The 25,665-nt window shown below is 32.5% G+C and overlaps 3 protein-coding genes and 1 pseudogene across 5 annotated transcripts; 1 reads left to right on the top strand and 3 right to left on the bottom strand.

The window, feature by feature from the left end:
* Nucleotides 1-5,366: 5,366 nt before the first annotated feature.
* Nucleotides 5,367-6,950, top strand: LOC118033634 (homeobox-leucine zipper protein HAT9). Its single transcript, XM_035038689.2, has 3 exons — nt 5,367-5,787; nt 6,171-6,250; nt 6,392-6,950. Exons 1-3 carry the CDS (start codon nt 5,446-5,448, stop codon nt 6,624-6,626), a joined length of 657 nt encoding a protein of 218 aa, XP_034894580.1. The 5' UTR covers nt 5,367-5,445; the 3' UTR covers nt 6,627-6,950.
* A 1,377-nt stretch (nt 6,951-8,327) lies between these two features.
* On the bottom strand, nt 8,328-14,065 carry LOC118033640 (protein trichome birefringence-like 5). 3 transcript variants are annotated; one of them, XR_012170086.1, is made up of 6 exons: nt 13,346-14,065; nt 11,488-11,680; nt 10,747-10,940; nt 9,830-9,988; nt 9,134-9,531; nt 8,328-9,005 (listed from the first exon to the last, which is right to left on the bottom strand). XR_012170086.1 is itself a non-coding variant. In XM_035038696.2 (5 exons), the coding sequence occupies exons 1-5, from the start codon at nt 13,987-13,989 to the stop codon at nt 9,216-9,218; spliced, it is 1,506 nt and encodes a 501-aa protein (XP_034894587.1). In that variant the 5' UTR covers nt 13,990-14,065; the 3' UTR covers nt 9,042-9,215. The 3 variants fall into 3 exon arrangements, 1 of the variants encoding a protein (XP_034894587.1); XR_004684892.2 differs by having other exon boundaries at nt 8,332-8,965; nt 13,346-14,064; XM_035038696.2 differs by lacking the exon at nt 8,328-9,005 and having other exon boundaries at nt 9,042-9,531.
* Nucleotides 14,066-18,830: 4,765 nt separating this feature from the next.
* On the bottom strand, nt 18,831-20,518 carry LOC118033646 (probable LRR receptor-like serine/threonine-protein kinase At1g56140; annotated as a pseudogene).
* Nucleotides 20,519-22,952: 2,434 nt separating this feature from the next.
* Nucleotides 22,953-24,377, bottom strand: LOC118033641 (probable xyloglucan endotransglucosylase/hydrolase protein 23). The gene is made up of 3 exons (XM_035038697.2): nt 23,965-24,377; nt 23,631-23,824; nt 22,953-23,522 (listed from the first exon to the last, which is right to left on the bottom strand). Exons 1-3 carry the CDS (start codon nt 24,238-24,240, stop codon nt 23,132-23,134), a joined length of 861 nt encoding a protein of 286 aa, XP_034894588.1. The 5' UTR covers nt 24,241-24,377; the 3' UTR covers nt 22,953-23,131.
* Nucleotides 24,378-25,665: the final 1,288 nt, after the last annotated feature.

The following is a 25,665-nucleotide window of genomic DNA, read 5'->3' as shown; positions in this document are numbered from 1 at the left end:
TTGAAGCTTCAATTTCAATCACTTCTTAATTTTTTTCTTAGTGTACAAATTAGCTTCAAGATAAAATGTCAGCCTTAAAACCCTAATAACATGTTTTGTGAAAATAGAGTCAGCATGCCTAAATTGAAAACTAAAAAGCTCAAAAAACATTCCTTTTAAACCCGAGCTACCATGCCCTAGCCCAATTGCTACTAATAACATGGGCTCGGGTATGATTGTCCAAGCTCATACTAGATATGTTGTCAAGCCCAGCTTTGCTTGCTAGGCATGACACCTTGCTGGGCATGTCACACCTAGTAAGAGTTAGGGGTGTTGGTGTGCCCAACACCCTTTATTGGACCTGAAGGTTATACTCCTATCCAAATTTTTTGGGTGTATGGGCACATCAGCACCCATTATTAGATCCACACATAACACCTGAACCCATTTAATTAGGGTGTTGGGCGTGCCAATACCTAATTTATTGGGGGTGCTGTGCTGAGCATGCATCCCGACACCCTTATGAGCAACACATATCGAGTTCAATACTTGCCAATAATTTTTTTAGGATCTTATGCAGATTATTTTGAGTAGAATACAACTCAAAATGTCACAAGGATGAAATTACGCTTCAACCTCTCCTCTTTACAAAAGAATAAAACTCATGTGTTATAAATACACCATGAATCTTTTAAGCCAAAGATTGACAATAATTTTACACTTAACATTTTCAATATATATATTTTCAGATTCCATTTCTCTAAAATATCATTGTATTTTCTCTCTTTACAAAGTTACTGATTTTATTATCAAAAAATTTCTACATCTATTAAAGAAGATATTTTATAGGTACCAGTCATTTTAGTTTACCAGATATTACCTGCTAGTACAATAGTTATCAGCCACTTTGGTTTGCTAGGTATCGCTTGCTATTATCAACTACTTCAGTTTTTTCATATCAAGTCACTAGACATCTAGACTAAAAAGATCAAGATTAAATTACTTAAATTAAAAAATTAATTAATTATTTAATATAACAATTTTATTCCAAACATATTAGATTTTATAACTCTTGTTTGTAGGAATAGATCTTTAGCCTAATGATTATTACCTCACTTTGTGTGTTTCTGTCAGTGGTGGATCCTCTCAAAAACAGGAGGGCAGTAGCCTCCCCTAGGTTTTCAATTTTCCCAATGATATATGCATTTAAGTCTTTGTACTTTTGAAAACTATTCAATTTAGTCCTTGTTTCTCAAAATTTGCTTGCACTTGGATACTTGATTTCCTGTTTTTCCTTTTCTTTTTAAAGCTAAAAGTCTCTCTATGTGTATATGTATATAGATACATAACAAACATATTAGTTTTGAAGGAATCAAATTTATTGTCCAAAGTTGATATAAATAGAATTGTGCTGTAACAGAAGCTTGACAAAGTAATTTTAGTCATATTCTTGTTTTTTCTAAAATCTTGTTCAAGATCCGCCATTGGTTCGTGTGTTTGTGTATACATTCCTTGAATATGAGAGACCTGCGTTGAGTAAAGTATATATTAGTCTCTTTACTTTAATAAAACAAATTAAATAGTCTTTTTAGTTTTAAAAAATAAATAATTAGCCCCTATGCTTTTAAATTTATTCATGATTATTTCTTAAGTCATTTTATGTTCATTCTCAATTTGTTTTGTTTTTTATTTAAAAAATCAGATAATATGGAAATGTTAATAAGAAGAAAATATATTTTAAAATAAAATAATATTAAATTAAGCAGATTTTACTGGTCAAAGAATTGATTGATTAATTTTTAAAATACAAGAACGATTTAATTAACTCATTTATAATTTATTCTGAAAAAATATGTATGAGGTTGAGCACAGATATGCTCTCTTCACAGGTTCAACTCTCTTTTAAAGGCACTTGGCAACTGTTAGAGAGACACTGGGGCTCCTCAAGCCTTCGAGCCAGAATTGCGAGGATGTTGGCAAAAGCTAATGCAACGTGGCCTTTTGTAAGAGGAGAAGAATGATTGTAGAAAATAATAGTTCGTATGCAGCGAGCCAGAGTTTTTTTCAAGTTGATAAATTATTAATAAATATTATATGACTTTTCAATATGATTTGTATTTGAATTTAATTAAATTATATGACTTAAAAAGCTTTGAATGACTATTCATCCTTTTAAGGGAATTTACATTTGAAATACTTGTATAGTAACATATTAATTTAATTAACAAATCTGTTTGTTTTTTTTTATTATTAGTGTCTACATAATAATTAATATAACTACACAATAATAAAATTAGTTGAGTTACATAATAATTCTAAATTTTTCATATGAAATTCATAGTAAAATATATATTAATTCATCAAAACTCATTTCAATTCATATCTATATGTATATAATAAGTATGCTGATTAAATTATACTTAATCATTTCTATACATTTAAATTATTTCTAGACACACATAAAAAAAGTTGTATGAATTTACTAAGTCAAATATGTGAAACCAGTTTTAATATTATACTCTAGGTTCAAATAAAAAAAAATAAAAAGAGAAAAAAGGGTAACTTATGGGATTTAAACCCATGACATCTCCTAATTCCAAGCATCTCATTAACAATTAATTACAAAACAAATTTTGATATAAAATGTGATATGTATATTGTAAATTAAGAGATCTCAATTAAATAATTAATCCATAATTATAGAGAATTAAGAGATCTTAGTTAAATAATTTCAATAATCTACTCTGCTAATACAAAAATCTCAAGAATAGTAGTTTTGCATAAACATTAATTTATTAATTTATAATAATAATAATAATAAAATAGTTAATTGAAATATATATTAAAATATAAGCAAACAATAACTTTTCACTTTCGTGTATCAAACCCTCATTAAACTATTATATTAATATCCCTAATATAAAAAAATATTTTATAAAAAAAATTAAGTGGACAAATGTCTTTTTTTTATACCTATATGGCTCGATCACTATTTGTTTGTCCTCGACATTTTGAGAGGGGAAATGTTTTTTAATGAAATAAAATATTCAGAGTTCAATAATTTTTTAATTGAATCTTAATAAAAAAATTATGATTGAAAGCTAAAAACATTATAAATAAGATAAAATCTGGTTAAAAATCTATTTAAAAATATTAAGAATAACAAAATGATTTTAATAGAATATTATTATTATTAATTTTCATGAATATTATTATTATAATTTATAATAGTATTTTAGAAACAATGTTAAAATTAAAAAGTAAATGAATCTAGTTACTTTTTTCAAAGTACTTAAAAAAAAAACAAAAAATAAAAGATAGAAAACAACTAGGCCTAGCACCTAGCCTATCAATAGCATGCTAAGTGCATGGGGGCTAGACCTCTAGTTTGTTTTTATCTTTTTATATGGGTTGGAAGATATTTATATATGTCATTTACATTTATATTTTTAAATAAAAGTGATAGTCATAACATTCAAAACCCGTAACCCTCATCTCAATCTCACATGCTAATCAACTAAGTTACAACACACATTATTAAAATAATTAAACAAATATATTAACTTGCTTTACTATTCATATGAATAATTAAGCACCATAAGAAACAACTCTATCTTTTTAGTATAATAATATAATAGTTAAAGAATAGGTTACTTCATTTGATACATTGCAAGTAAAAAAAAAAACATAAAATAAAATAAAATATTTCTCATAAAAAACAAACAATTTTTTTTTTAAATGTATCATACAAATACATTTTATTTATATCAAATAAAAATAAAAATATATAAATATAAATTACATTAATCTCATTGAAATATTATAAAAAAATAAAATAAAAAATAACTACAATTAAAAAAAATATGATTTAAAAAATTCAGAAAATATAAAAGAGAGGGTATTAATTTAAATTGAAATAAAAAATTAATGTGATATAAAAAATACATATAAAAAATTGATTTTATTTATTTATTAAAATTTATTTTAAATATCGGTACATTAAAACGATTTGGAAACATAAAAAAATAATTAAAAAAAAAAAAATTAAATTAAATTTTAGTAAATATTTGTTTGGACCGTAAATATATCAGGTTAGATGTAGATATATAGATAACGACCTTTTGCCATCCTATGTTTACTTCCATCCAAGACTCTACTTCTTTTATTGCACCAAAAAAATAATGAAAGTCTAATTTGGCCTCTTTCATTTTATTAAGATGTAAACAAATTTGTTTGAAGAATTATGATCAGAGTCTTTGTTTGAATAATTTAGAGGGGATAAAGTGAATTCCTCGCATTTAGGATAATAATAAAAAAACAAAACAAAAACCCAAAATTCAACTAAAAAGAGTTAGTCAAGCACCAAGTATTTGAAAAAATGATGTTTTAATTATGAAATTAGCTGAGACATAGAGAGAAGATTATAGATCCTTGCGTCAATTTATTGTAACTTTCACCACCTGGAAGTGATAAAAGCACAACTTTAGCTGTCAAATGGAGTCCAACCCTGTGGGTTACCTCGCAAACTCCATGACCCATCCATTGAATCAAGTTTCTAATTAATTGAACCTCTACATCCCTTGCTCTGACCTAGCTACCCTTTGAGAATAAACAAATAATAACTTTTTTATTATTTTATAAAACAGATATAATTAATTAGCTTATAAAATACCTTCCTTCATTTTATAGGTCATATAAAAATATATATAGATTAGATTTTATCACAAGAAGATCTCTTTTATTTATAAATTATTTTCTATGTAATCCGTATATAAATTATGCTTTATCAAATATATTATATATTTAGTATAGTATATATATCATGGGAAACCTGGATGATAGTACGTAAGAAAAAATATTATTATGATAATAAGAATTTTTAGAAAAATATTAAGATTTCTATATATATATATATATATATAAAAACATAGAAATTAATTGCATCACTCTTGATATCATTGAAGAAATTAAGGTGGGAAGTATAATATGTTTGCATGTGCGTAGACAATTGACCCCAAATTCAAAACATAGAATTCTTTTGTTTTCACACGCAGGGAAATTGTTTGGAAACATAAGGTCTGGGGGAGAGTAGACTCAAATCAATCAAAGTCTAGAATTAATTGTTAATTAATTAAAACCCTGTGGAAATTAATTGCGAGGTCAAACATGATCATATGGAAGGAATGAAGGAAGTCCTGGTTTCCCTCAAAAGGGTCATGCATGGCTTAAGCGCTCCCATTAGGACACTATCTCCATGTCTGGTTGTCATTAGCACCGTAGTTATTCACAAAAAAAATATATTTAAAATCATTTATATATTCCTAAATTATATCCAAAGACTTGAATATTCTTGTATAAAGTCACCTCCTAACCCCTTCTCTCCATTCGCCAATTATATTCATCATCTTCTCTTTCTCTTTTCCCTTTTCCCCTCTCTCTCTCTCTCTCTCGCTCTCTCTCTCAAACATGGAAGAAGAAGGGTACTGTAACACAAGACTTGGGCTTGGACTGGGTGGTGAAAACTATGCGCCATGGCCACAGAAACAGATGGAGAAGCCTGTGGTACGTCTAGACCTCTCATTTACACTCTGCCCTGATCAAGAAGATTCCATGAATATAGATCATCATGACAAGGCAGAGGGGACATGCTTCAAGTCTGAAGAAGATGAGGATTATGGAAATAAGAGAAGTGATCATTCCATTGATAACAGCTGCACGTATGGAACTGGTAGAAAGAAACTCAGGCTTACAAAAGACCAATCAAGCTATCTTGAGGAGAGCTTTCGAAGGCATCCCGCTCTTAATCCGGTACCCTTTTTTGCTGCTCTTTATATATATGTTAATTTATATCATTTTTTCCCTTCCCTTGGCAGCCAGTTTGTGCTGCTGACTATCGCTCTTGATCTTTGATTAGATATCAGAAAATCAAATTATACACATGTTTCTTTTATTATCATTATTGTAAGTAGTTGTAAATTATAATATATAATTTTGCCTGGAAACTTTAAGTTTTAGAGTTACAAATAAACCTCTCCCTGCACGACCTTTTTTGCTTTTGCTTTTATTTATAATTTGCTATATAATAAATCCTTGATTCAGTCATCAAAAACATTAGATTAATTTCAATTTATTTGTCTTTAATTTATTTATCCAGTGACTCAATAAAGGATTTCACCTGATCATGCATGCAGGCTAAGAAGAATGCACTCGCTGAGCAATTGAATTTAAAGCCGAGACAAGTTGAAGTCTGGTTCCAGAACAGGAGGGCAAGGTAAGAATCTCCATAGCTCAGTTTGTGCATTCAAATCCTTGTTGTCATTTTTTCATTGGTTTCTTTTTGGGTATTCGGTGTCTTCTCTACAGTAATAATGGTGATAAAAATTAAAAATTAAAATAATTAACGTGCATGCAGGACCAAGCTGAAGCAAACAGAGGCAGACTGTGAATTCTTGAAGAAATGTTGTGAAAGTTTAAGCAACGAGAACAGAAGATTGAAGAGAGAATTGCAAGAACTAAGGTCACAAAGAACTGGACGGTCGCCGTCGCAGTCGCACTCTCAACTTGCAAAGGATATTGGTACAATCACGAAGTGTCCTTCATGTGAGGAAAGCACCACAACTGATCAGAAAAACTGTAGCCGTTTTTGACATGGTCCATAAGAGCTAGCAAGCAAGCAATTTTAATTAATTGCAAAGCGGCTATCGATCATGGTAGTACAAAATTAATGATTCTAGTAGGTTTACAGCTGAAAAATCTCATCAACACTGCTTTATGTAAATCAATTATTATTATTATTATTAGTCAGACTATAAAATACCAAATAATTTGAAGTGGTGAATAATTCAACAGGGGAGGATGCGCCCCAAGTCTTGTACCGATTAGAAAAGAGAGCTCGTGGTAGAATAAATTAACAATTTGTTTGTGGAATTTTAGTGGAATTCTATGGGAATGTAATTCAATATCCTTCTACATGGGTTCATTTTGACCAACTACTTTTCTTGCACACTCTCTCTCTCTCTCTCTCTCTCTCTCTCTCTCTCTCTCTCTCTCTCTCTCTCTCTCTCACATTTTCATATATACAATAAAACCTCTTTGAAAATGATTTTTATATGAATGTTTTAATTTAAAACGTGGATGTTTTGTTTAGAATTTAATTATATATAAAAAATAAGGTTAATAAAAGTATATATATATATTTAAAAGACAAACAGATATAATATGAAGCGTAATGACGTACAAAAAGGTTAGGGCAATCATGACCGTTTGTGCAATGATGGGGTGGGAATGATGGACCTTGATCTTTGTTGTTTTCATCGATACGTCTCTTTAATTTTTGTTGACTAAGTTAAAGTTTCAGTGTAAGCTTTATTTGAGAAACTACAAATTATATACAGCAAGTCATACTGAATGGCTTATCTATTTGTTTATGTGCTACAATAAATAAAAAGATCGACGTGTATATTTATATGAAATGATGAGAGGAGAATTGATAGAAGTTTCAATTCAAAAGAAATGAATTATATATATAATTAATTCTAAATTCCAAAATATTTAGTGGAAATGACAAGAATATATATGCTAGGCAAAGTTTTTCTTAGTTAATCTGAAGGGTATATATCTTAATTGGTCATGTCCTGAGTTTGTTTTTCAAATATTATCAATTCAAGTCTTACAAATCTTAGGATTACTAGAGGCTTACACTGTTGTTAACTTTCAAAATTCGTGAGATTAATCGAGATATGTATAAACTGGTTCAAACACTTATATTAATCTAAAAAAAAAAACGGAAGTGTTGAAGGATTTAAAAACTATATATATATATATATATTGGAATAAGTACTGATTAATTTAGTTGTTGAAGTTGAAGGGATGTGTAAGAAGACTCCCTCTATCAAACAACAACTCAGTTAGCTTCAAATATATATTTCTGCTTTTAATTATACTTAACAAGGCAGAGTAACTGGCCAGGCCAAACTACAACAGTGTTTTTGCTCAGTACCGTTGGGATTGATTCTTAATTAGTTATAAATAAAAAACGAGCAACATGAAAAAGGAAATCCACTCGCTCACAGAATTATGAAGTTTGACTTTAGCATTTAATTTTGCTTTATCATAATAAAGATTGCTTAATAAGTTGCGCTATGTCATTAATATATATATAGTTGGCACCATAACGCCAACCTTATGATAAACTTCAATTAATTTTCTATCAAGTCAAGTTGTAAAATTATAGAAGCCAAGTCTTCGAAGTAAGTTAATTGATGGACCAAAAACATTATGATAATAATATATGCCTTTTGTTTAAATTATCCACCCTTATTATATTGACCAAAAAGTGTGTGTGTGTATATATATAAATGGACTCGTGCAAGAGGAATTCCATCGGTTTGGCTAGAGAGAAAAGACTCAAAAGAAGAGACCATTTACACAATCATGGTAATAACAAGAAAAGTGAAAAAAGAAGAAGTCAAAGTTACAATATACACAACTCGCACCGGCATGTACGATCATATAAAAATCAAATTTATTTTTGTATTTTAAAAATATTTTTAAATGAAAAAACAACCACTACCTGCTAAAACAGAGTCTCTTTTCGGATTAGAAAAGGAGTGGCATGTCAACGTTTCTAGGAAGCTCATCATACTTTTCAAATTTTTTGCCATTTAATTGGTGATGATCATTGGATGAACCCAGTCCAATCTTCACCCAAAATCACAACAATCATTTTCATTGCTTATCAACTTGACTTTTCTTGTGGGCAAAGAATTGAAAAGTTGTACAAATAATTTTGGCAGATTGACCAAGTTAGCTTAGATTAGATTAAGATTATATGATGGACCCATGTTTTATGGTGTCCAGGCCATGAAGTGGAGTTTGATGGTTGCTTACAGCTTTAAGCTAAGGCATTACTTTATGTAATCTTCTTGGAAAAAGACCTCCCACAGAAGCAACCCAGAAACAACCCCCTGCGTTGAAAAGGTAAGACCTGAAATAGTAACCTCACCAATCATCAGCACACATTTCTCCTACATAAATATATATATATATCATAGATTCAGAAATGGTTGTCAGAAAAAAATGTATCTCCATGACTTGCAAAGCCAGAGTTCACATTGCAAGTCTTGAACAGTACAAAACTTGGAATTCTCCATACCTGGTGAGAGTAAAATTATAAATATATTTTCTTTCCCCGTTGAAAATGAGGAGGGAAGGTTGTTGTTTCAACTCTTGGAAAGTCAATGTTGAACCAGGGTTGCATATATTAGCTCATTCCATGCATCAGGGACACCTGGAAGACACCAATGGCTGCAGTCTTGGCGCCTTGATGAGACCTTCATCCCAGCAGTTACGTTCTTGCCAAAGATTGAAGGGTGCCCATCCTTTCGAAAATTGGTCAAACTAGTGACATTTAACAGTGTAACTGGATTCTTCATTTCCTGGATTACCTCCTCCACTATCTTCATTTTGACAGGATAGTTGTTGAGAATTGACCCCCTCAAAACTGGTTCAGTCTCCCCGTTGCATGTCCCTCCTGAATCCCAATCTCCACCTCTGCTTATTATATAATTAATGCAGAAAAATAAATAATTGCAGTAGTTAATATCTATTTCAACAAAATATTTGCTTTTCACAAGAAATGCTTCCAAATAGGGAAAGAGTGACAGAGCTGATCCATGCTACTGCTATAAATTAACAGACTCGAGGTATTCAATAAAATGAATTTTCCGCATTTTGTAAATCTGAAAGAAGGCAAACATGAACAAAATATACTCTCCTACATACTATTTATAATATAACCTAGGTCTAGGGATGAAAGAACGGTTAGAAGAAAATGGAAGCAAAAATGTACCTGAAATGGGCTGAGGAATATCCACGATAGAATACTAACTGCTTTTTTGGATTCACATTTTTGTCAATCCACTTTCCCCAGGTCCTTAGAGCCCTTCTGTAAGCCTCAACTGCATCAAACTTTGGATAGAGATAGTCACCTTCTTTATAGTAATTTTTCCTGCACAATTAAGCAGTACTATATTACAAGGGAAAACAAACATTTAGATAGACAAAATAAGCAAGGACATCAATTTCTGAATCCAACTATTTACCAGTATGATTTCAAACATGCATTTACACACGTCTATAAACCAACTAAAGAATCTGGATGCAACATAAGGTTCACGAAAGGGATTTTCCTGCAATATGCAGGGTTTAGAATCTTAGCCGGAAGGGACTAATTTTTTTGTCTTAGAAATGGCTAATAAAAAGGGATTCCTACTCAAATCTCACCGTTTCTTCTTGTTCAATACTGGATAAAAGATAAGGTTCACAAAAGGGATTTTACAGCAATATGCAGGGTTTAGAATCTTTGCCAGAAGAGACTAATTTTTTTTGATTTGTGCTAGAATTTTTATATTTTTCTCTAATTATTTCCTATCAAAATTCCATAAATGTTATAACATTTCACAAAAAACACTTACAAATATTTAAAAAAAAAAAAAAAAGCACCCACCAAATTCAAAAAAGTAGGTTATTTAATGGTTAGGGGTAAAATTAGAGCCTTTTGAAAACTATGGGGTAATAAGGAGAATTTTTTATACTATAGGAATAAAATTGGAACATTGATAATTTCATAGAGGCAAAAATAAAGTTTACACGAGAAATAATATAAACATGGAAAAATACCATCCTGTTTTAGTGATATAATAACAAAGGCAGAAATTACGTGGAACTACAATTTAATATATAATAAAAACAGCAATTCAAACATACCCACGAGCTGTCTTTCCATGAGTCCACCAGTGCCCAGTATTAAAAACCAGGATGTCAGCCCTCTTCCATCGGCCTGCTGTCTTGTCAATTACATCTATAGATAGAGTTGGGTTTGAGCTTCCTTGCGCATTTTTCCGCACCCCTTCCTTTACAAGGAAATGTGACCTCACAAATTCCACACTACACTTGAAATCCTGCCCAAGCAATTATTAAAATCATCAACCCTCTTCTTTTTTCTTTGGAAGAATAAACATTGTTGATATACCATATTTACAACTAAGTCTAAGTAGATTGTTGTATATTCAGAAGGAAACTTGTGGATTCCAAAATGAGAGAGAATTCACGAGTAGTACTACTGCATTAGAGCTACTTTCGGTAACAAAACCCATAATTTTTTTGAACCAGAAACAAATGAGAAAAAAATTGTAAAGACAATTTTTATGAAAGTATAGCAGATTTATTTCACAATACAAGCGCATTCAAATTATTTTCTTGAAGAAATGGATGATTCCCAATAAAGCCAAGGTATCATTGCAGCCATGAAGACCTATTACCACTCATCTGTAACAAGTCAGTGCTCAAGAAAGAATGCATAGACTACTTTTTTGCAATTTTTTGCTCCTTTTCTGATCCTCTATCTTCACTCAGCTTAACTACTATAATATTGGCTAATGCTGTCTTCTAGCCTTTATAGAGGACTAAAATATAGAAGCAGCATAACTATATAAAATCTGTAATTACCACAAATTTGAAGACATAGTAGCCTCTTCCCTTCGTTATTCTGCGGCCATGGATCTCAAACATTTTGCTCTTATCAGGCAGGCCTTCACGAAGGAGACACAACATTGATTCAAACTGATTTCGGTTCATGGAGTCTCCAACCAGCATGAGCCTCTTACCTCTCAATCTTGTCAAGAAGTCTGTTGCATTAAACCTACGAGTGAAAAGCAAATGCAGAAAAAGAAATGCATTTCTGATCAGTGTTGTCAAAGGCGAAAGGCGCTAAAAGACGCCAAGCCTATAAAATGCTCAAGGAGCTAGGCACTAGGCACTAGGCGCATGCCTATGTGCTTGCCCGAATGAACCAAGGTGATATGCTATAAATTATATATATAATACAATATAAATCTAAAATATATACCTTCCCAATTAAGATTAGATCATTAGAAAATCAAAAGAAAATATAAAATTCCATAGCATGACATAGTCATATAAAATTGTATTTTTCATCCTTAAAAAAAAAGATAATTTAAAGTAATAAGTAGCCAAATAGATTAAAAAGCAAACTTAAATATCATCATGTCATTATTCATTAATCTTCAAAAACATCTTCATCCATGCTTTCCTCTCTTGTACTTGTGTTGTTCTCTGACTCCCACTGTTGAAAAAAGAGAATGTGGCTGGTGTTTCTCTTCTAAGGTGTCCTTCCTTGTCTGTTTTTGTTTCCCAATTTAATGATTTTTTTTTTAAAAAAAATTTACCCTTATCTTTTTTTTTTTTATAAAAATACCCCTAAGTTGTTTCTTATTGTAAATTACAAATTGGAAAAAATAGGTGGAAAAATAGGTCAAAACATAAATAAGTTAAGAAAAAAAAAAGTAAAACCCAATAGAAAAAGAATTACTTCATGTAGGTGCTAGCTTTAACGCCTTGCACCCACTCACAAGGCGCTCGCCTAGGCAGCGTTTCATTGAAATTCATAGCCTAAGGCTAATTTGCGGCCTCACCTCCCTTCGCCTAGAGTGCCTAGGTGCCTTTTGACAACATTGTGTTTGATAATTATGTTAAGTAATTGAAAAGTATTGAGGCTCAGCATAAAATTCATATCACTGTAGTTAATATGTCTCCATCAAGGCAAAAATCACTTTGAAACTGTTGCTTAAATAGTGTAAAAAGAAATGTCATATAAGAGGAGAAGCAAGGATTTTCTTAGTGGCAATGAATAGTCTAACCAAATGAGCGATCAATAACACATTAACGGATGAGTCAACAAATATTTGTTTCTGATCTTATCTCTCACATCAAAATGTCTTGCCCTGTTTCTAAGGTATTGGACTCCAGTTTCATTCATATACACATTCACGACTTTACAGATCGTTTCATGAACCTTGGTATAGTTCTGCTTCGATGTTGGAAATACATGATAGATTGGGAAAAAAAAGGAAGAAAGAAAAGAAGAAGAAGGTGCTCTTGCTTATAAAATTTCACGTTATAGAATGCATCAAAAGGAAGAAGAGAAAAAACAAGCACCTTGATAGTGAATCTCCACTTCACACATATAGATTTAGTGTTCAACATTCCATACAAGCTGGAGTAACCTAGGATGTAGCAAGAACATCTTATAGCAAGCCACCAAGGTTGGGGAAGCAGACATGAGAAACATTTGGAAAGACAAATAAGGCCCAAAGAATGTAAAAGAAAGAGTTGATTGCACTAAAAACAACTAGCACTCTTCCTTTCAATAAATACATATCACAAAGTATTCCAGGCCTAATTCTTGCAATATCTCCAAACTCATTGACATGCAGTTACATTATGCACTAGCAATACACACACACAAACAAACAAACAAAATTAAGCCAAAAAAAACAGCACAAACCTCGGAAGATCACAATCATTAGGCTTCCAACGCCATTTAAGATAATCGGAATCTTTCCTTCCATTACCTTGGCAATCAAAAGCCTCATCAACATAAGGACACGAAGCCGCTTTATAAATCGGATACTCTTCATCTTTCACCCAAGTACCCTTATAAAGATCACAGCTTTTCAAGCTCTCCATCAATTTATCACCACCATTGCCACTCAAATTCCCACCAGACTCCAAATCCCCACCAGACTCCAAATCCCCATCTGGGTCTTTCTTATTTTCACTAGACACCTCCACATTTGTTGAGTTATAAATCAAATCCTCACCAGAGTTCACACCCCCATCTGGGTCATCCTCATTTTCAGTAGACACCTCCATATTTCTCGAATCATCACCGGTTTTGGACTCAATTGTCTCATTTTGAGAAATGGGTTGGTGAATCACTGAGACAACCGGTTCTTCTGAGTCGGGAAGGGTGAAATTAGGCAAGGAAATGTGGGAGGCAGTCGTTGTTTGTGGAAAGAAATCTCTGTAGAAATAGAGAGTGGGCTCAAGAGCTCGTTTGTTGAAGAGGAAAATTGTTAAGAGGAAAGAGACGAGGAATAATGAGGTTATTACAGTGTAACGGTGGTTGAAAGAAGAGGAATTTGCCATGTTTTTTTGGTGGATTTGGAGATCATGTTCTTTTGTTTATATTTTGCTGTGTTCGTCTACAGAGGTTAAAAAAATAAGAAAAAAAAAGGAGGGAGCTGTAGCTGTAGCTTCGGAGTTGGACAGAGAGAATTTTTTTTTTTTTTTGAAATTACAATTATTTTTTATATTATTTAGAAATATATTAAAATAATAATTTATTATATTTTTTTAATAGTTTTAATTCAATTAAAAATAAGTTATTCATTTAAAAGATTCAAAAGAGTTTTTAAACTTACTAAAATTTAAAAATCCTTTTGCAATAGATCGTTTCTTCTTTTCAACACTTTCAATATTAGAGGATTGTATGTTTATTTTATTGATGATCCTTGAACTTTTATTTTTTTAATTAACAAAATCAAAGTATATCTTATTAAATCAAGCATTAATTTAATAATGCTGAAAAAAAATCTTTCAACACCTCAATAAGCTCAAAGGACAAAAAAAGAGAAATCGCATTACAATTTTTCAATGAACAATGCACCGTGACTTTTTCATGGGATTTAGTTTTAGTTCTAGTTTTAATTTAATTTAATTTCAATTTCAATTTTAATATGTCATTTTTAATGAATGATGTATTAAATGGTTGTTGCCTCATAGCAGATGTACAAGAGATTTGTTGACATTCTAAATACCAAAACTACCCCCGAATATCTTTCTTTCTAATTTCTCAACAGAAATCATTGCTTATGACACAAATATATTTAAAATTTCTCAATTGACTCTCAGTTAGTAATTACGAGTGTTTGATAGTATAATTATAATTTTTTTTTTTAATATTTTTTATGTTAAAAATATTTTAAAAATAATTTTTTTTATTATTTTTTAAAAAATAATTTTTAAAATCAGTATATTAAAACAATCTAAAACATAAAAAAAATAAATTTTTAATAAAATTTTTCTTTTATAAAAAAAAACATAATTACTATTTTTCCTAACTCATATTATTGATTCTAACTCTCATAGTAATAATAATTGAAACATATATCATCTACTTGTGGGTGACACGGTCTAAAATTTTTAATATTTTGGAATATTTTTAAAATAATTTTTATTTAAAAATATATTAATTTTTATTTAATTTTTGATATTAATATATTATAATAATCTAAAAATATTAAAAAATAATAATTTTTAAATAAAAAATATATTTAAAATTTAAACAGCCAGCATTTTCACCGTGCTGCGAAACATATATGAGAGATATGATACACTAAAACCTCTATTTATTGTTTTTGTTACTAATTTTGTAAGAGTAGCAAAGATAAAAGAAAAAGGAAATGAAAAGCTTTCTAAAATCTGAAGGGTATTAATCCCACAAGGAAAATTTATTAGCCTAAAATTGGGTCATTGGCCAGATTCGTGAGTTCAAATCCAACAAACAACACATCAAGTTGGCTATATTTTTATTGGAGAATTTTTTTTAACCTGAGTTCCTCGTTATAGAAAACAAATAAATAAAAAAGTATAAAGCGTGTTTAATGCAAAAGGCCGGAATTAATGAAGCCTCAACTGTTCTTGTCGTCATCTAGCAGCAGTTTGTCTAACTAAAAACCCACCTAGCTAGCTATCTAGTTTTCATCATTTATTCAATCAAGCACCTGCACCCAACCAAGCAGGAATCGACTTGCTTCACAAGACAACAGGAAAACACAACCATATGCATGGTCTAGTCAAAACAATCCATTAATATTTTTCCTTTTTTCTCGATATATTGTCAGCTTTTCTTTCTTTAACCTTGCATGGCCATTGAGAACACGAGTAAAAACTACATGGAAAAGAAAAAAGGACCAGAGAACTCTGTGGACTCTTGAGGGTTTTGGAGAGGTACGTAGTTATATAAGAACAGATCTCTCTACCTTGAAGTCTTTCTGTTCTGGTTTTTTGAAGAAAAAAATTTCTTTCTTTTACACTTCCCAAGTATGTCTTAGCTCCATTGGAACTGAAAGCAATTAATAAGGTTTGGTGAAGGTTCAGATCAAAGAGATGTTGATATGTCAAAGCTTTTCTTTACCTTTAAATCCGAGGTTTTATACATAGTTCATGTCACTTTTATCATCACCGCTCACTTCCTCTCCTTCTACAATTAAGCAGCTCAGCCATTCTTTTGATCTGTTGCTCTCAGCAGTATCTCCATTCCTTCTACCACTGAAATCCCTCTCCTGTCACTTTTCAAGTATAAAACCTCTTGTTCTTTTCAGGGTCAATTTGATCCAGAGTTTTCTTCGAGGGTGAGAGAGAAGTATTGGTGCCATGAGATTATTAGTTGTTCTTGTTATGGCATCGTGCCTCATGATTTTTGCAAGTATTGGGTCTGATGCAGTGCCAAAATCAGCTTTTCTTTTTCCTATTGATGATGCCAATAAGAAGAAAACTTCATCACATGTGTCATCATCATCACTTGAAGCTGTCAACAAATTGATCTCTAACTCCATCAAGAACAAGAATCTTACTTTGGATGAAATGAGAGTTGTTCCTACAGGTCCAAATCCCTTACACAACAAGTAGAAATAGAGGGCGTGAAGATTCAGTCTTCCAAAGATTTTCAACTAATTGCTCAATGCTTGATATCAATTTGTTGCAGTGGAAATTAAGTACAGATTTTGTCTAGCAAATCCTTCATCGTTTTCTTTCTTCCTTTCTTCTTTTTGTTCCTTTTGTATTTTTTTTTAATTTGCTTAGTTCAATCTCTGAAGCTCAGTTATGTAAATGGTGTCCTGCTTCTTGATCAATGTTATATCTGAGATCATACTTTGTCCAAAATCTTAGTCACAGCAAGAAATATGAAAGAGTAGTGGATTTTTTAGCAGCCAATTCTATGAATCCAGGATAATTTCTATTTTTTTTTTCTTTCTCTGATTAACTGCATGAGATTAATATCAATCATATATATATACAACATATATAAATGGTGTCATTCTCCTTCTTAATACATAATAATCCCACTCTCCACCAGTTGAAGTAATTACTAACTACGAAAAAATCAATTAATTAATCTTATTTACCATTTAATATTTGACCGCAAGGAGTAGGTAATGGAATTTATTATGAATAACTGTTTGCATAGTTCTGGACTGGTTTGAAGTTGGAATCAGTGAAAGCAACCCTATCAGTTTCTGAATGTATTTTGCCATTTTGCAAGTATAAATTAGGTAAGGAATAATATAAACTGGGGGCAATTTTTGGCAAATATATGGATGGGAAGTTGGCTAGAGAAGAGAAGATAAATATTTCTGAGGTGTGGTCCGAAGGAAAACAAGTTCTTCTGTTTTGATTCGTTGCCTTTATTTATTAGATATGTTTACTGATTAGGAAAAGAGCATTAAATTTTTGTCAGCATGAACTTAAATGCTACTATTTCTTTTTTCTACAATTATTTTCTTGTGGGGTGGAAGAATTTAATGGTGATTACTGTTTCATCACAGGGTGTGTATTAGGCTTTGTGTTAACTTTTTCTGCTGTTTTAGAAAAATAAGATTAAATAAAAATACTTTTAATTGTGGTTTTTAAAAAATAAGGTTAAGAAAAAAACTCTCATTTATCCGGAATCAATTCACTAATCCTTGATGACACTTCAAGGATATTTCAAACAATCATTAAATCTCTCTGTAGTTAAATCGTTTCTAGTACATTTATATTTTTTTTACTGGTATTCTTTACCAGAAAAGGTTGATAATAACCCTCCATAGAACATCTCAATAACACGATTCATAAACCTGGCTGGAAAATTCCAGGGAAAAGCAAATGGCAAAAAGAGTTAGTTTTGTTGTACGCAGAAAAAGAAGAGGAGCAAGGCAGAACTCCAAAAGGAAGTGACAAACCCTGCGGCAGAGGGCAAAGTGCTCAGAGTAAATACAATGAAACAAGGCCTACCCTATCAAACGACAGTTCAAATTAAAAGCAAACCCTAGCTATCAGCTAAATGCTAGGGAGCTGAGAAGCTCTGCAGACCTAAACACTGCTCTGAGTAATGAACACTGCACTTTGGAACAATAACATTCGAGCTTGCCAAGAGTTGGTTTTTTCACCACCTGTTTTGACTTCTTCAGCTGTCTCTCACTATTCTCAATTATCATATGATATAAATCTGGACTATTGGTTGACGAGGGATCTAGACTTTCAATTGGATTGGATATTTCGTGTCTGAATTTTTAAGGATCCAATTTGGCTTGTCCAAACCCGATAAGGTCAATGTCTTGTAAGAAAAACTTTGGAAGTTTTAATAAAAATAATTGACTGGGTCGGTTCTACAACTATGACTTGTAAATTCTAGAACAGCCAATTCAAATATATCACTTCATTCCCTCTACAACAAATGGTAAACGCAGGCATTCCACATCTGGGACTAATTTGATCCCTATAATTTCAATTTTCGGCCCTGCACCGTTAGTTTTGTTTGTTATCTTTACAAAAAATTGATAACAATCCAAGAAGCCAGCTCCACTGTGCTCAGAAGTACTCCTTACGGGCCACCATGACCAAATTTCATCATCTGCCAATTTCCTAGCTTGTCAGAAGCCTACACAAGCACCTAATGTAGCCTGTATTCATGAATAAGTTCAAAGAAATAAAGCAGGATAACAGTAAAATATGATTCTATTGTAGTGATCTTGAAGAAGTTTACTCGTGTTTGACAAATTCTAAGAACGTGTGTAACAGGTTGTTGAATCCTCCAAAAGAAGAGAAAAGACCTTGTGATTAAAAAAAAAAAAAAAACCTAATTAGTACCAGCAGGAATTATAGTGACAAAGTCTACCATGGCTGCATCTATTGTTCAATGCAGATAAAATCTTCCAAGTGCAGCTACCATGCTATATATGCTGCTTTTCTACACAGAGCTACATTTCAAGTTAAATTTTCATCAGAAATTATATTACAAAAGAGCTATATTTAATGATTCTATCTTTTCATTCTCCAATTAAATCAACCTTAATTTTGTGGCCCAGGCAACGAAGGGGACTTGGTCCACAGAGGAGAAAGAAAAGCCTCAGATATGGTATCCCAAGAGAGGTTGTCATCGTTTTTACGACTTCTTTGCAAGAAAACTGGCCTCATAGGTGTCCCAACCATTTCAACTTTGCATGTTAACTGGGCAACAATTCTTGACATAGGAGATCTCAGGTTAGCAAGTGGCTGAAGACATAAGAAAGCTACGTGGATAAGACGTCTTTCTCCACAATTCCATGTTCTAGCAATTTCGGATCTACCAGATCCATCACTCTTGACCTCTCATATAATTTCCATGCCTGAGAAAATAAATATTATTGAAGTCAATAGAAAAAGGTCTGAATGAAAATATTAAATTGTTCAGAAGAGAAGGGATATTGTGGAAAGGTAATGGCATGTACATATTCAGGAAGGTATTGCATTTCTGATGGTAAACTAAGATCTGTGTTTTTCCTGCTGCTGATAATTTCAAGCACAAGCACTCCAAAGCTATATATGTCTGCTTTTTCGGACAATTCTCCCTTGATGGCATACTCAGGGGCTGTATAGCCTCTGAACAGGAGAGAGTGGAAAGTTAGGAAGAGAATATGTTGAAAGCCAATCAATGGCTCCTAGGGTGCTTTCTTTCATTTGGACTCCTCTATTTGTAGAATACTTACAAAGTTCCGGCGAATGCATGCTGAGATATGCTTGATCTTCCGGGAAGAACCTAGCCAGCCCAAAATCACTAATCCTAGGCTGGAACTTATCGTCAAGAAGAATGTTGCTTGCTTTGACATCTCTGTGAACAATTCTGAGGTGTGAATCCTCATGTAGATATTGCAATCCTCGAGCAATGCCTAAAATTATTTGGAATCTGGTGTTCCAGTCCAGGAATTTATCACTATTTCCTGCAGCAGAGGACAATAGAAGAACATTTTAAAGTTCACTGGAAGGTTTAAAAATTATCATCTTGTTTCGTGATCAAATGTAAGATGAGACGGTACCGTATACTATGAGGTCCAAGCTTCTATTCTTCATGTATTCATACACAAGTAACCTTTGTGGACCATCTGAGCAGCATCCTAGAAGTCGAACCAAGTTCTTCTGTTGGATGCTCGTAATCATCTTCACCTCCGAAAGAAGATTAGCAGGATGAAAATTCTTAGTTGCTTTCTTCAATGTCTGAAAGTCGAAATAGTTTATTGTTTGCAGATTGCCACTCCAGAAATCCCTGGTTTCTGTAATTAGATGCAGATTATGAAAAATTAGAACTTCTATTAACTTGGTAATTATAAACAGTAATCAGAAATTCTATGACCTGTCATACTTCTTTTTTTTTCAGGAATTTCTTCAATTTTTCTGGCTTGTTGAATTTCCAGAAGTACAACACAAGGATCAACAATATTATGAGCACAGTCATCCCTCCAATGACAAATAATAAGGTCGAAGAATTCCCTGATGAGGGGCTCTGTCCATGTAGCGCGTTGGGTGCTGGAGGAGACACTGCATTCGATAATGGATTAGAAGGCCCGCTTCTATCTGAAAATTTATGGTCAAAACACATACTGCATACATGTCACAGGAATATTTATCAAGAACAAAAAAATCCATTGAAATGACCACTTAACGCAGCTGCTCTAATCCATATTTGTTACCCAAAAACAAAAACAAGTCTTCCTGTCCATTTCTCCCCACATCCAAATTATGTCAATAGCAATTCATGTCTACTCTACCAAACTTTTTAGGTCACTTTATTTCATTATTAGAAGGTAGGTAAGCTAAACGTGATCATAACACAGTAGACAAGAGAAATATAATTAGCAAAGAACTTACCTTCTACTGCTCGGCGTGCTATTCATAACAGACGAGAATTCAATGCAGAAAGAAAGAACAATAATTTCCTTGTTCTTTTTTCCTTTTCTTTTGTTTAGTAAGCTTGAAAGTTCCAAAGGTAACATAAGAAGAATCGGAGGAAGGGAAAATGGGACAATGGAAACTGTCTTGTGTGAAATGAAACGTTGGGGACAACGAGAAAGATCCAAATGTTAACATAGTGGACATTCCTCTCAACGTCTTTATTACTGCTAGTGCAATGGCAGGCATATCTATGACTTTGGCAACTCCGCCGGCGGTTTACTTATTACTGCTATTATTATTTTCAGTTAAGGGTATATGTTAGCTTTTGCAAACCAAAATTGAATCCACCATCAATCAAATTTAAGAATCCATCAACTTGTATTCACAAGAAATTATATTCTGATAACATCCCCTGATAAGCAAATCTGGACATGAAGATATTAAACACGGTAATCTTCTAACGATAGTCCACCGGAAATTCATATGTGCCTAGCATTACAACGTCGATACAGATTACACTGCCAACGACAATAAGAGAATTCCCACGGCAGAGCACCGTAACGATAGACTTTTTCGTAATAGAAAAGTCTTCAACATACCATCAATTGATGAATCTCTCCACTAAAAAAGGGATAGGAAAGACGAGGAATGATCAGGAGGCAGCCAGACGCTGTTGCCTCTAATGGAACTCTGAAAGGAAAACCAGCGTCAATCAATACACTTGATGCCAGAAAAGGAGGATAGTTGATCAAATGGCTGGTGAATAGCGAGAGCCCAGAGATATTTCTGAAAGTAGGGGTTGAGATAGAAGCCCTGGTCAGGAATGAAATTGAGGATTGCCTGAGTTTTTTAGTTGCATTCTTAGAATACCATCAAATAAATAAAGAAGAAGAAGAAGAAGATCAGGAGAAAACATCGTTCATCATAGATGTAGAAACTCACTGCTATCGGGTAATGTCGTTCGGATTGAAAAACACATGATTATTTTTATTATATTATTTTTTAATTGTCAAGAGTTCAATACGATAAAAATTTGTATAGTTTTTATATGAATGTTGGTTCCGGCTGAAATTTTGTTAGATTAGATAACTCTGAAAGCTTAATTATACAGAGGAAGTTGGTTTACCAATTGTTTTCATTTTCATGCTTAAATTCAAAATTTTATTAATTTTACTTGTTGTATTTTATTCTTTTTATTTAGACCATGAATTTCAATAACTAGAATTTTACTAATCACCATATTTTTCTTTTATTTAAACAGGATTTCTCGTTTTAAAAAAGTAGAACTTGCCATACACACGCTTGACCTTCGGAGGGGCTGATGACAAATCAACCTTCGATTTGGCCTTGTCGGAGAGCTACAACACATCAGCTTGGGGGAATCGGCAACACCAATATTCAATAAATCCACACATTAGAACCACAAATGCTGATGTGAAGGTCAACATATTGATTGCTGTGTCTGTAAGACTGTCCACATGAATTTACCGATATAACCTTTCATTATTAAGAAATTAAATAATTCCACCAAACTAGGTTCTTCAAGATCCCCAGAGAACTTTCGACCTTGTCAAGTTTTGATTGTCTTTGTCATTTTATGATTATTTTTCCTATGAATTTCAATGGATTGAAATTCATGGAATCTTTTTCGTGGCGTTGAGCTCTTTGTGTGACTTTTTGGGACATCAAGATTCCACCATCATCGTCATCCTGTACAACCTCTTGCCGACGCCCATCAACTGTTCACTCCAAGCTTCTAGAGTCTCGATCTAGGCGTAGAGAGATCAAACAGGCATCGCACTTTGACAGCAATTGGACTGACCTAGGTACGAAATAGCTCCTAAATATTTCTTTTATTTCCTTTCCTCTTTCTTAAATTAGCATATAAGACAAATTTAATCTTACTTTTATGTAGGATTAATGGGTATCTTAATTTCTCGTGGAATTTTACAACATTATGTAGAGGCAATTCATTATATAAGAGTTATATATAATGTCAATTGAAGCAGAATAACGTTGTTTTTGCTGTACCGTAGCATTGTTTCTTATTAATATTCTTTTTCAAAATATTTGTTAAAAGCTTTTCTTTTTATAGTGTAGCGAGAGAGGTGTGTGTGTTTCCTGTAAAATCTGCTTAAAAAAAAAAGATTTATATATATTCTGCTAGTACAGCAATAACTATTTTACATTTTATTGGTGGAGATTCAAGAAAAGAATATATAAGGCATCACAGTCTCTCTTTTTTTTTTATTATTTTACAAAACGAGAATGATGCGTCGATGTTGAGAGTAATTAAGACAATTAAGCTCTATGTTTTGCTTCATGCCATTGAGCATTCCGGGGGCAATCCTTGTGGGAATCGCTTGGTATCAGTGCAATAGTTATAAATCATGTAGTTCTTCTGCACCCATTTTATTCTTCCTTGGCCTGTGCTACCCAGGGACTGTGATAGCCAGGAGTTACTGGAGGAGCCAGAGGAGGAGCAAGAGGAGGAACCAGAGGTCCAAGTGCAAGCTTGAGCATTAAAGTTCCTGTAAGAAGCTGTAAACGGTGCTTGGCTCCAATCGGTTTTGATAAGACCTCCTCTTGTAGCCCAATCATCTGCATTCCAGAGGCTTGAGTATATCCACATTGGTTGGCTCTTTGGGTATGGGATGCCCTTTGATTCCATGTTCTTGAACTCTCTAATCGGGGTCCCATCCACAGAAAGGCTGAAAAGTATTGGAAGATGTGTCAGGAAATATAAATCTAGCTATAATTTCACTGTACCAACTAATAAAAACTCTGTTTTTTTTTCGTAAATGTTTTTGGGGGCTTACACGATGCTAAGAGGATTCCAAAGAACGGAGTAGGTGTGGAAGTCTTTGGTGGGGTCGAACCAAAGATAGAATTGCTGCTCTCTGTTTCCTTTTCCTTGAGTGAAGACGTTGGTGTGAAGAATATAAGGGTCTCCACTTAGGTTACCAAGGAACTCAAAATCTATTTCATCATGCGCTGATCCCAAAGAAGATAGCTGCACCATCCACAAACATGAAACAAAGTTAACAATAGTAATTAGTTTATCCTTCTCTCCAAGAAATCTTAGATTCGAACGTCTTCTTCATAACAACACACACACACATGAAGAAAGATTTAAAGAAAAAAAACACCCACATAGTAAGCGGTGACAGTTCCGGCAGAGTTTCCGGGCACCAACTTTAGTTGCATGTCGATTTTCCCAAACAAGTATTGGTTCTTGGACTTGAACCCTGAACCAGAGGTTTTGTCAAGAGAGAGTGTGAGAAGTTGGCCATTTTGAAGGACTCTAGCACGGCCATCGCCCCATGTAGTGTCAAATTGCTGGTTGAAGTTACCAGCAGCCATGGCGGCAGCAGCCATACATAAAAAACTTATTACAGTGAAACAAGTAAACATAGGAGAGAAAGTCATGATTTGTCGGAGGAAAAAGGGACAAGCTTAAGAAAGACAGGACAAGGAAATAGTTGAACGATTTTGCATGGAGATGTTAAGGCTATATATAGTGGAAAGAATTGCTAGAATTTAGAAGTGCATGTAGAGAGCTAGCCAGGCAAAAACAATGGATGCTTTAGAGTTGTTAGGAAAATATGCAGGCGTGCTACCAAAATTGACTTGGCTTTTGGTAAGGGACCTGACAGCTAATGGAAATGACGTCCCTCTAATTAATATCTTTGGAACATAGAATTTTTTTTTTTTTTTTTTAATCTACGCGGTTGTGATTTATCGGTGGCAGTAATAGTTTTTTTTATTTTTTAAAGTTACTTTTAAGTTATTTTATATTTAAAAAATATTAAACTAATATTTTTAAAAAGCTCATTGTTTTACACTATATCTTCACATTACCATGCAAACACCTAGTTTTTTTTCTTAATTGTAGACAAGAATATTATGAAGTGTCCTTCATTGATTATTCTTGTTAAAATGATTTTTATTCTATCTGTTAGTTCTTTAAATTTACTCGATTAGATTTACACAAGTAAATGAAGTTATCAAAACTTAGTTGTATCAACATTATTTTACTGGATGGAAATTTATTATAATTTAATTTAAGATTTTATCCAAATTAACCTTTAATTAAAACAGCTGTCTTTGGATGATAAAAGTTCAATCCCTGCAAGCTGTCTCGTGTTTGTTTGCAATTAAATTTTTGTACTGTCCGAGTAGTTAGAGGTCCTCAAGCATATATTTCAACCCAGAAAAGAGCAGGTCCCATGCCTTTACGTCCCTGATTAAAAAAAAAAAAATGTATATTATAGCAGGCGGAAGCTACAACGAGTGCATACCTTTTTCAGAAGGAAACTTATAAAAAAATTAACAAGGACGTGGTTAATAAGATAATTAAGGAGCTGGCAAGATGATCCTTTAATTATATTTTATTTGATTACAGTGGATTAATCATGATCGATAACACTTCTTCCCAGTATTATTATATAGTATTTTTATTTAAAAAGTATTTGAAAATATTGTAGCGGTTACTTTTAAAAATATTTTTTGGTTAAAAATATGTTAAAATAATATTTTTTTATTTTTAAAAAAATTATTTTTGACATCAATATTACATCAAAATGATCTAAAAATACAAAAATTAAAATTAATTTACAATTTTTGAAACTAGAAATCAAACAGTTTTTAAAACATGAATAAAAGACATGCGATTTGGGATGACGTGGAAAGAATAAGAAATAATTCAAGATTAAAGAGGTGTTGGTAGATAAATGTGGTTCCTAAGTTCAATAATTGTGGGCAACGCCAGTCTAACACTAGTCAAACGCTGCTTTCGTGCAAGGCTGGCGTTTATCAACCAGGACAGGTCATGGAGGATGATACCTAATGCTG

The sequence above is a fragment of the Populus alba genome, chromosome 6 (assembly GCF_005239225.2).
Source record: "Populus alba chromosome 6, ASM523922v2, whole genome shotgun sequence".
In the NCBI taxonomy this organism is placed as follows: Eukaryota; Viridiplantae; Streptophyta; class Magnoliopsida; order Malpighiales; family Salicaceae; genus Populus; species Populus alba.
Note: the sequence above shows the minus strand (reverse complement) of the source record. Positions and strands in the feature narration are given on the sequence as shown.